At 36.5% G+C, this 12575-nt stretch overlaps 1 protein-coding gene across 1 annotated transcript in view; it reads right to left on the bottom strand.

Moving 5' to 3' along the window:
• Positions 1-12575, bottom strand: part of LOC103255025 (ELKS/Rab6-interacting/CAST family member 1) — a gene marked incomplete at its 3' end in the record, with an annotated part of 346229 nt that overhangs the window by 213738 nt on the left and 119916 nt on the right. The window contains exon 11 of the mRNA XM_021709939.1: positions 5826-5837. Within this exon, the coding sequence (XP_021565614.1) occupies positions 5826-5837 (12 nt within the window). The remainder of the gene's footprint in view (positions 1-5825; positions 5838-12575) is intronic.

The following is a 12575-nucleotide window of genomic DNA, read 5'->3' as shown; positions in this document are numbered from 1 at the left end:
GCATCCCAGGGATGAAGCGTACTGGTCATGATGGATGATTTTTGAGATGTATTGCTGAATTCAGTTTGCTAGGATCTTGTTGAGAATTTTAGCATCTATGTTCATCAAAGATATTGGCCTGTAGTTCTCTTTCTTTGTTGGATCTTTACCTGGCCTGGGTATCAATGTGATGTTGGCTTCGTAAAATGATTTCGGGAGAGTTCCATCTTTTTCAATCACCTGGAATACCTTCAGTAGGATTGGTATCAGCTCCTCCTTAAATGTCTTGTAGAATTCTGCTGGAAAGCCATCTGGACCAGGGCTTTTTTCTGTAGGAAGTTTTCTTATTATGTAGTCAATTTCCTTGATTGTTATTGGTCTATTTAGGGTTTCATCTTCCTAGCCAGAGAGGTGAAAGACCTTTACAATGAAAATTACAAAACACTGCTCAAAGAAATCAAAGATGACACAAACAAGTGGAAAAATATCCCATGCTCATGGATTGGAAGAATCAACATTGTGAAGATGTCCATCTTACCTAAGGCAATCTACAAATTCAATGCAATACCCATCAAATTACCAGCAACATTCTTCTCAGACCTAGAAAAGACAACACAGGAATTCATATGGAAACACAAATGTCCAAGAATAGCCAGAACAATCCTCAGCAAAAAAAAACAAAGCAGGTGGTGTCACATTACCAGACTTCAAACTTTACTATAAAGCTACAATCATCAAAACAACTTGGTATTGGTATAAGAACAGGCATATAGATCAATGGAATAGAATTGAGATTCCAGAAGCAAAGCCTCGATTTCTCAACCAACTGATCTTCGACAAGGCCTCCACCACCTACCACTGGGGAGGGGAGACCCTATTCAGTAAATGGTACTGGGAAAACTGGCTGACCACATGCAGAAGATTGAAACAGGACCCCTATCTATCCCCATACACAAAGATTAACTCCAAATGGATCAGAGACCTAAATGTAAAACCTCAAAGCATAAGAACCTTAGAAAATGAAGGAAATACCCTCATGGAAATCGGAACTGGCATCCAATTCCTGAACAAAACCCGAAACCCACAGTTCATAAGAGAGAAGATAGACAAGTGGGACCTTATTAAACTGACAAGCTTCTGCAAGGCCAAAGAAACCATCAAGAGAGCAGGGAGATAGCCTACAGACTGGGAAAAAGTATTTGCCAACACCAGGTCTGACAAAGGCTTAACATCCTGGATCTACAAGGAACTCAAACGTGCTGAAAAGAAAAAACAAACAACCCCATTATCAAATGGGCAAAAGATACGAACAGATACTTCACAAAAGAGGACATTTGAGCAGCCAACAAACATGTGAAGAAATGTTCAACCTCACTAATCATCAGGGAGATGCAAGTCAAAACCACACTGAGATACCACCTAACTCCAGTCAGAATGGCAGTTATCAACAACTCAAAAAATAACAGCTGCTGGAGAGGGTGTGGCGAAAAGGGAACACTTCTACACTGTTGGTGGGAGTGTAAACTAGTGCAACCTCTGTGGAAAGCAGTGTGGCGATTCCTACCAGCTCTAAATATCAACCTCCCATATAACCCCACAATCCTCCTACTGGGAATATACCCTGAAGAACTCAAATCACTCTATAAAAAAGATACCTGCATACGTATGTTTGTTGCAGCATTGTTCACAATAGCAAGAACGTGGAAACAACCATGCTTCCCATCAAAAGAGGACTGGATATAAAAAATGTGGTACATATACACGATGGAATACTATGCAGCCATAAAAAAGAACAAAATCATGAATTTCGCAGCAACCTGGATGGAACTAGAGTCTATAATACTGAGTGACCTCTCACAGAAACAAATATCCGAGTATCACATGTTCCCACTCATATAATGGACCTTGAACATCCAATATAATACTATAAGAAAATGACTGACGGTACTGGGAAACGATGGGGGGAGGGAGATGGGATTAACAGTAGCAAATATCTGTCTGGGGATGGGGAAACACCTCTTATCAACAGGGTGCCTGAATGAAACGTAATTGTACACCTAAACCTTAACTGTACCCCACAAAACCATAATAAAAAATATTGATTATGGAATAAATGAATAAATAAATAGGCACGCACAGATGGAAAAAAAATAAGTATAATTTAATGACATTTACTGCTGGGTAAAAGGTACTAAAATAAATCAGCTAATAATATTATAATTAGCATAACTTATAACTCAGAGAATTATGTACACACCAATCGCTTCATGGACAAATTCTTCCAGAGCTTTTCCCAGGGTTTCAACTGGTGAGACAGAGACCAAAACCAGTCATGCAAAGGACAAAATATGGGACAAATGATAAATATGAGTCAGCTTGAAGCTTAAGTCACAATGAAAGTTCTCTAAACACAAGGCAAAAGACTTTACGATATTTTTCTGCTAAAGCTCAACTGCTTTCAGATTTCACCATAATTGGTACTTAAGTGGTACCCATACTGTTTTACTATAATATGTAGAGAAAATGTTTAGAGTAGAAAGTAGGAAAATAATTTTTTAGATGCTGTATCTGTGTTCAGTATTTTTATTGCAAACACACTACTATACTATTTCTCCTGTAAAGAACACCGTTTTTTCAAAATGGAGGTCCCACAAATTATTTTCAGTTTTTAAACTTTATTTCTTCTTTTTGGCTAAGTCTATAAACACTTATCTCACAAAATTTTATTTAAAACAAAATAAATCTAAGAAGTTCTTGTGGTGACAAGGCAGGGTACCTATAATGCAGATGGAAAAAGGAAGTTTAAAAAATGAGCAGAATTAAGAAACATGTAAAAGAAGACAATCAAAATAGACTGAAGTGTCAAACGGGTGGTAAGAGAGCTAGGGAAAATACTGTTACATAAACTACAAAAGAAGTTTCTAGAAGGAAGGGGGCTATCAATAATATTAAACACACCAGAAAGGCCAAGTAGGGCCAGGACAAGGTCAATGAACTTAGCAACTTGTAAGAACATCACTGAAACAATTTTAGCACAGCAGTGAGAGAAGAATCCAAATTTCTTCTCTAATAAATAAGGGGGAAGTGTGAAAGTGGAAGCAGCAAATATAGGTGATTCTTTCAAGAACTGTGCAAATAAGTGAAAAACCGAAAGAAAGTAAAAGATAAAAATGAGATACTGTAGTGGATTGAGGCTGAAGAAAAGACACTGGGAAGGATTATTCAAATGTTTTTAAGGATGGAGAAACTGGGATTTGTTTCTACATTTGGGAGAGTCAATGGAAAGAAACAGAATGGAAATAAGGAGAAGGAGGATTTAATTTATAGAGCTAGGCGGGTTGCGGTGGCTCATGCCTGTAACCCCAGCACTTTGGGAAGCAGGAGGATTACCTGAGACCAGCCTGTTGGGCAACTTGGCAAGACCTCATCTCTACAATAAATAAAAAAATTAGCCGGGTGTGGTGGCGAGCTCCTGCAGTTACAGCTATTTGAAAGGCTGAGGTGGAAGGGTACCCTACGCCCGGTAGGTTGAGGCTGTGGTGCCCGTAAGCATGCCACCGCACTCCAGCCTGGATGACAAAGCGAGACTCCAACTAAAAAAAACTATTTATAGAGCTAGGTTTTGAAAACTGGTAAGAGAAGGGATGAAAATAATAGGAGGAATCAGACTTTGAAAAGAACTGGAATACCAGCTCATTTGGGAAAAAAAGGAAGGTAAAGATGAGATCATTGACACCCCTGAGGCTACATTTACTTGATAAAGTAGGCGGGGTTATGGGCTAAAGGTAAAGGAAATTAGACTAAAGAATCTCCTTTATGAATCAGATTAGTATAAGAAATTCACAAAAGAAGGGCTTTGCTTGTTCTTTTTTTTTTTTTTAATTGATTTAGGGTCTCACTCCATCGCCCAGGCTGGAGTGCAGTGGCATACTCAGCCAACCCAGTGTCGACCTGCTGGGCTCCGCCAATCCTTCTGCCTCAGCCTTCCAAGTAGCTGAAACTACAAGCATGGGCTATCATGCCCAGCTAATTTTTTATTTATTGTAGAGACGAGATATAGCCAAGTTGCCAGGGCTGGTCATGAACCTGATGGCTCAGGCAATCCAACTCGCCTCAGCATCCCAAAGTGCTGGGATTACAGGCTGAGCCACCTTGCCCAGCTCGATTGTTCATATTTTTAATATACACCCTATACAAATTGCTCGTTTTTAGATGAGTGAAACGTAAGGAGACCCTTTCAGAAATAACATTTTGGTCCTCAACTTAAACAGAATAAATTTCAGGGAGTAGAAATAGGGAAGAGAATCACTTTCCAACAAAGCCTCAACTTCATCTTTCTACCTATAATGCAAAAATGTATTCATTTACCTCAAAAGGTAAGTGAAGTCTTATAATATCATTACAGATAAAACATGTCTTGTCATTTTCTACACATACACAACTTTGCATGGGAATCTAACTTGCATTAATACTGGTCAGTCGATAAGCGTAGCACATTGTTTTAAAGACCCCACAATGGATAAATGACATCATCCTATAACTTAACGGGTCAAATTGCAATCCACTGAAAAGGCAAAAAGGCATAATCATAATAGCTCCATGTACTGACTGCGTACCCCATGTCATACAATGTTTTAAGTGCTAAGGGCATTAACAAGTTCAATCTTTACAAAATTTTAGATTAGATAATTATCCCTTTTTCCAGATGAGAAAATTACAGATGAGAAATTCACCTGAGAAAATCCAAACAATCTGGGGATCCATAGCTCCTACTGTACTACCTAGGCTAGATCACAAGCAACATAAAAAGTACAGAGTGCATGTAATACAGAGCTTTGGAATTCATTTGAGATCTGGATTCAAATCTAAGTATCATCACTTGGTTGGCTTACCCTGGAGAAAGTGTTCCCTGACCTTAGTTCCCTCCCTGTATAACCCATATGCCAGCTATGAGGGTCAAAGAAGCGCTTTTATAAACAGCAAATACATATGATGTCACTATTATTAGAAGATAGTAGCCAGGTAAAACACATATGGTATCAGCAAGCTCATTTTCTGTACTCTATCAGAAATTCTCGCACTTTATATTGTCATGGCTCATATGCAAAATAAGTAACTTTTAAAATGCAGGTTCCTGATTATTTTGTACAGCTTCTCTTACTATTTACTTACTAGAAGATAGGCAAGTTACTTAATGTGCTCTGTACTTGTGTTTTTCAGCTGTAAAAATGGAAATAATAAATCTCTGTTCATAGCTGCTGAGATCAACTGCAACAATATACAGAAAGCTTCTACCACAGTGCCTCTGGTACATACGAATAGCAGTCATGGTTGCTGCTCTTGTTAGCACTAGTTCTACCACTCAGCAGACACAAAATAAAACCAAAATTTAAAGGAGGTATGTGTGAAGGTTTGCCTAGGTGAAATAATTCAAAGGTTCGTCCATAAATCTATAGCCTGTGGCAACTTTCCCTCCGTCATTCTTGCTGCACTTTCCTGCTTAATAGCCAGAACTCTCTGTTGACATTTTAATTAAATTAATGCAACATATTTTTTTTCTCCTCATTCCCCTCGTGCCATTTTCATCTCCATCTCTCTCTCACTCAAAATCTGGCCAGTCGGTTCTTGACTCCCGACTACTCTCACCATTTTTCAAAGCACAAAAACTTGAACCCATTCTTCTGGTAAATCTAATACTACTGACATTTTATGTACTCATAACTATATTTTTAGACATCTCTCTCCTGGAATATGCTCTATTATTTCAGTTTCCTATTAGAATTCAAGAAAATGCTAATAAACAATGTTCAATTACATTATCTTTGTATTAGTACATGCATACTGACCTTGAGGTGAGACTGAAGAAAACAGCAAATCCAGGAAGAAATGTGCAAGAGAAAGTTAGAAAGAATTAATAAGGACAATATTCAGAAGAAATAATACTGTTCAAGGACACAGACAAAACATAAAGCACTATATTAGAAAAGTAAACAGGGTCACACAGATGTTGCACAGGTACTAAAAATTAGTAATTTCAGATTGTCAATTCTCAACAAGCATATTTTCTTATTAGATTACACCATTGTACTTTAATGAAAGTTTCTAAAGAAAAAAATTTTGTCTAAAATTGACCATTTCCTGAGGTAGAAAAAAATTTTCCTGAACACTAAAGAAAAGGTTAGTCATTCTCTTTCTCATTTAAATAGCTAGAACTGTCATAAGTTATTGCACAACTGTAGTCAGCTTAGTTTATAGACATCCATCTTATAACTACTTTTATCCACTTTACTCCATTAAGAAGATCGAAGTTATCACAAAGGAAAAGCAGAAAAACACTGACAGCTTCAGCTACTCTGTAGAATACAGAACTCTAATTTACTTGAAAGAACCTGAAATAATTTTCTCCAATGTTAGAACAAAATAGATTTTTGCCTAATCACAATCATACTTATCAATCCAATCCAATTTTCATACTTATCAATCCAATTCTACCAAAATCCTCAAATGGTGTAATCTAAAAGCAATAATGAACAAGAATATATACTCTATAAACATAAATTCATTTCTAATGTTGTTTGGCAGTAAAAGATGTAAAGTAGCCATGCTTATTAACATTCCTACATAACACAAAGTCCTGTGGTTCATTATTGTCTTATAACAGGAGTCTTTTTTTCTTTTTAAACATTATTAATCAATTTCACTGAAATTAGTATGATTCTCCAGATAGTTAAGACTTCTAATGGCCAGTGCCATCTAGACTGTCTCCATGGTCTACATTTTAAGACTCTAAAACAAAAGATTTATTTCTTGAATGCAAGCACCATCTCCATTTGTTTCCTAAACTTCAGTGATTTGTTGCAAAAGTCTAATTCAGCACTTAAAACCACAGTTTTTAAAAGTCATTGTGAAAATAAAATAAGGGTAAGGAGGATAAGATTTATTATCCCCATTATAAAAGATGAAAACAGAGAAAGAAAATGACTTGCTTACAATCACATAGTGGGTAAGTGGCAGATCCAGGACAAGTGTATAGGCAAGCTGACATCTCACCTAGGCACACTTTATATGTTCCATGATGCTTTTTCAGGAATCTATAAAAGTCCATGGACCTTTAGCATCCATAACACAGTGTGAAATGCAAACAATGTTCAAAGGCAAAAACAGGCCAATCTCTAAATGACTGTTCCCAATGATCTTTTTAATTTTTGTTGGTTATGACAGAAGTAGTCAGAATAATTTTATACCAACAATGACATTAACTGAAATCTTTATATGCAAGGTTTTATGGAAGACATGGTAAATTCTTGAAAAAAAATCCTAATTTATTCCTGACAATGGAGAGCAACTTTAATTATCTTTTTACTTATTTTATTATTCATGAATCATACTTCACTTTGCATCAAACTATAGCTCTTGAGGAATAAATTTAGGAGAAAAAAATCTGCACATGAAATTGCATGTGATTCTAATGTTTACACTTTTAAGGAAAACATTAAGGTAGCCACTAACACAAATTCCTATAAGACCATAGTAGCAATTTATAAGGTGCTGTGCCCACAAAAAACTTTGGGAAGATGATCTAATAGAACTATGTATAGCTTTGCAATTTATTCTCCTTTTAAATGAAATCAGTGAAACTGATCAAGGAAGAAGAAGAAAGAAACAAGCAGCTTCCCCAGAAAGCAAGCTGAAGCAAGCAGGATCAGATAAAGAAACAGTCATTTTCAGTTGTAATCCTTCAGTATCTTTCCTTTCCCTTTTTTTTTTTTTTTTGTTTCATTCTTTAAACACAGACAATTCCTCCTCAAGCAAGAACACATATCACGTAATTCCTCACAGCCACTACCAGTGGCCCCAGTAACCTCTCTTCCACTACAACCACATTAAGAGCACATTCTCCGACACTATACTTCATGGATCAAAGATGCATACCCACAAATTTAAAAGTAAGGAAATTCTTCTCTAAGGAACCATTTTCCTCATGAATTATAAGGAAGTTTATGTTAAAACTACGTATGGTTTAATTTCTATATGGCAGATCTTTGAAGACATTAAACTGGGAATTAAATCAGAATTTATTTAAGAAAAAATATTTGCAAATATTAAGACCAAATATCTTTTAGTTTTTTGTTTACATTTTCAGGTTACACTATGCCACAGATGCCTGAATATAATGTGATAAGCAATATAAAATAATCTCATAAAGTACATTTTCCCAATGAGACAAACAAAAAACAAACCAAAAAAAAACATCTTTTAGGTCAACCTAAGTCAACAAATGCAGGATATAGGTAAAATAGTCAAATATCTAATTATAGTAGTAAACACATTCATTTGGTTAGTATATACACATATATTTAAAATGGAATATATGACAAAAAAAATGTTAATTTTAAAATACTACTTTCTGGGCAACCCCTTTGGGTCTCCTCCCATTGTCGGAGCTTTTCTGTCCTCTCAATAAATCCTGCTTTCTCAAAAAAATAAAAAATAAAAATACTACTTTCTTCTACTCCCACATTCAACAAACAATTTTTATTGATTTTCTTTGAATGCATTTTAACATGAATTCACCAAAGATAGAAGATGCACCATTACTTTATAATATCACTAAGAAAAAAGTATAACAATTAAATTATGCTATGCCTCTAGTACATGTATCCCAATTTCAGAGATGTTCGTAAAAACAAGGTCAGAATTGGTATTTCACTGTGACAAAAAGAGGAAAGAGAAAGGTATCTATACCTTTGTTTAACCTACAGATCAAAAAGTAACTGCACTGAATTACATTAAGTTGTATAAGAATACTTTAGGCATATTTTATGCATACGAATTCAGTTACATTTTTACAGAAGGAAAAGTATATGTAAACATATTATGTACATGTATAAATATGTATATGTGTAAATAATTATGAACATATAAAAGAAATATAAAAATAATATATTTTTTTTTTTTTTGAGTTGGAGTCTCACTCTGTTGCCCAGACTGGAGTGCAGTGGCCGCTCCTGGGCACCGCAGCCTCGACCTGCTGGGCTCTGGCGATCCTTCCACCTCAGCCTTCCAAGAAGCCAGAATTACAGGCATGCACTACCACACCTGGCTGATTTTTTGATTTATTGTAGAGATGAGGTCTTGCTACCCAGGTGGGTCTTGAACCCACGGGCTCAGGCAATCCACTCACCTCAGCCTCCCAAAGGCGCGGGATTACAGGCTGAGCCACCGAGTCTGGCTAATATTTTCAATATTACTAACAAAGTATAAGAGACTACTGAACTCCCATCTTTTTAATTTCTAAAGAATCTGAGTATTATGGGCAATAGGAAGATCTGGAGATGTGGAATGATTGGTGGAATGAAAAAAGAGCACTATCTCTATTCTAAGACATATATACGTCTCCCAATCATGTTACAGTCACAGGACAGAATGTGATAGGGACTACAGGAAAAGCACAAATAAAGGAAAGTGCGCTTACTACTGAATGGAGGCCAGAAAAGTTTTCTTTGTCAAAATAAGTAACAGTTAAAAGGGGTCAGTGTCCCATAAACAGAAGAAAATTTTAGTCAAAGAGAAAAGAATAAGAAAAGGTAAATAAGGAAAAAAAGCATCCATCTTCCAATTTTGACTTCTATTTTGTAAGAAAATGGTGAACTCTTCTAAGACCATCAAACCAAAAATAGGTAGCCTTATCCTACAAAGTAGTTTGTCAACACATTTTAGAAGATTTATGAAATATAAAAACATCTCCATTTTCATTATATAAAATTTTAGGAAAAGGTGGGTGCGGTGGCTCAAGCATGTAATCCCAGCACTTTGGGAGGCCAAGGTGAGAGGATTGCCTGAGTCCAAGAGCTCAAGACCAGCCTGGGCAACCTGATGAGACCTCATCTCTACAATAAAAATCCAAAATTAGCTGGGCATGGTAGCGAGCACCTGTAGTTCCGGCTACTTGGAAGGCTGAGGCAAAAGGACCTGAGCCCAGCAGGTCGAGGCTGTGATGGCCCTGAGTGTGCCACTGCACTACAGCCTGGGTAGCGGAGTGAGACTACAACTAAAAAAAAAAAAAAATTTTTTTTTAGGAACTAGTAAAATATTTTTTAAAAAACTCAAAAGACCATAACATTAAAGCATTATGTTAAAGTCTAGCAACTGCCTTTCCTAATTTCTCCAGATGGCATCAGAAAAGTTTTCTTTCTCTTGCACATACACACATGCAAGCAACACTCCCAGATTAAAAATTACTGCTGGCATGATAGGAAAATGACCCCATCTTTGTGTTCAAACTCAGTTAGATAGTTAGTCCTCAACTGGGCAACATGGAGAGACCTTGTCTCTACAATAAATAAAAAAGTTAACTGTGTGTGGTGGTGCACACCCATGGTTCCAGCTAGTTGAAAGGCTGAAGCAGAAGGATCACCTGAGCCCAGAAGGTCGAGGTTGCAGTGACTGTGGAACGTGCATGCCACTACACTCCAGCCTGGGCAACAGAGTGAGGTTCCTACTCAAAAAAAAAAAAAGAAAGAAAGAAAGAAAAAGAAAAAAGAAAAATCAACTAAAGTAGCCCAAATCTTATGAACTTAGATCATATACTACTTTGAAAACAAAGCCAGTTGTTTATGACTCAATATGTAGTTCCTTTGAAAAAAACATTGTAAATATAGGTTAGGTTTCCTTGCTAGAACACAAAATTCAAGTTTAATCACATCGTAAAGATAGGTCTGGAAAAGATAGTTAGCAAGGAAGATAAAATTAATCACCAAAAAGAACTTTCATTATAACTACTCAAAGGGCTATCCCAAGAATTTTTAAATATGTGAATAACAAAACTGATCTCTAGTTCTCCTGTCCTCCTCAGAACAGTCATAGCAGCAGCACAACACGCTGGCTTTCCCTCTGCATTCTGTATCACTATCTACACTAGAGTACGAGGACCAGAAATTAGCAGCCTAGGATCCAAAATTGCTTACTAGCCTTCTACTCAAACAACCTCCCTCCTAAGACACTATCATTTAATATTCATTTCAAAGTTAAAAACCCAAACAAAGACTTAGGAGTCTAAAGTTCAACAAGTCCCTTCTCTATGACACTCCTATATATCTTGGGGCATATGTTAATTGGGATGGCTAACCTCTGTGGTATGTTAAGTCTTATTTTCAGGAAGAGCTCAACCAGAGTTTAAGCAGTTGAAACCTTAATTACTTGAATCTCTAGCTACTGGACAGGCTGTGAAAGAATGCCGATACTAGCATCATCTGTAATAAAAATGACAACAGCTGCTGTATTGCTGGTGCCTTTGTCTCCTCGGCCAAAAGTATCCCTTTAAGGGAGTCTAGACTGACAAAAGTGCTAAGAATCATGTGGGAAAACAATCACCTAGAAGCAAAGAAAACCCACATGCCAGTTCCACAGTACCTATCCTCTAAGAAGGCATTCCAGCACGTGGGAAAAGACTTCAGCTTCAGCAAGATCCTAAAGTGAACAGCCTCGGAATGGTCTAGCTGTCTCTATTCTCCCCTTTTAGTATGTTGTGGGGTCATTAATGAATGCTGAACACAGGAGGTTGAAAAGGAAAAGACAGACATTAGGATTTTTTGACACAACTCTGCTACACCTGCTTATGGGATATAGGACCAGTCATTTTACTTCTTTGGGTCTCAATCTCCTTTATTTACGTAATAAAAATTCATGTAAGAACCCTTTCCAAAAAAGCAAACAAAAAAAGTGATGTAGGAAGTAGGGTAGCTAAAATCAACAAATATGACCATTAAACAGATTAAACTGTTGGATATCTTTCTTAGAAAAGACCAGCCTGACCTCAAAACATATTTAAATGATAGAAATCAGAAGATAGTTGCTATTCTCTAAACACAAAAAGTTTCTGAATGACATATTGAATCTAATCAAAATGTATCTGATATTAGAGTAAAACTGTGTGAATTTATTAGTCATTTAGGTATTAGAACAAAAGTAATAAAACAAATACAAAAACAAAATTATAAAGCATAATACATATATGGCCTAGGAGACAGTGCTCCCATAGCACAGGTATTTACCTAAAAGGAACAGCACGAAGCATACCTTTCAAGAGTCTGAAAAAATGCTATCAGAATTCTACCAGCCTCCAGTACGCTTGTCTCTAAATATTTTAAACATTATGCCAAAAAAAAAGCCCACTCATAATTAATCTAAATAGAAATTCTAACATAAATCCTAATATGTTCATTTTAGGAGAGAAATTCTCAGTTACATTCAGAGTTCCTGGGGCTAATCTAAATCTATCCACTTACATAAAGGCATTTCAAGTTCTGTTTGTTTTCTATTCAGACTATTCAGACCTACCAGATGACAACTTTCTTCTAGTACTAACTTGGCTAGGATACAGTGCCCAGTTACTCCATTAAACACTAATCTAGATGTAGCTGTAAAGGTATTCTGCTGATGTAGATGAAAGTTGCTAATCAGTTTAAGTAAGGAAGATTACCCTAGATCCTAGATAATCTGTGTGGGCATAACTGAATCCTTTGGAAGATCTTAAAAACAGGGCTGAGGTTTCCCAAGGAGAGAAAACAAATTCTGCCTGTGGACTCCAGCTCTGG

This window comes from Carlito syrichta, unplaced genomic scaffold (genome assembly GCF_000164805.1).
Source record: "Carlito syrichta isolate Samal-C Ts95f unplaced genomic scaffold, Tarsius_syrichta-2.0.1 Scaffold287765, whole genome shotgun sequence".
Lineage (NCBI taxonomy): Eukaryota > Metazoa > Chordata > Mammalia > Primates > Tarsiidae > Carlito > Carlito syrichta.
Note: the sequence above shows the minus strand (reverse complement) of the source record. Positions and strands in the feature narration are given on the sequence as shown.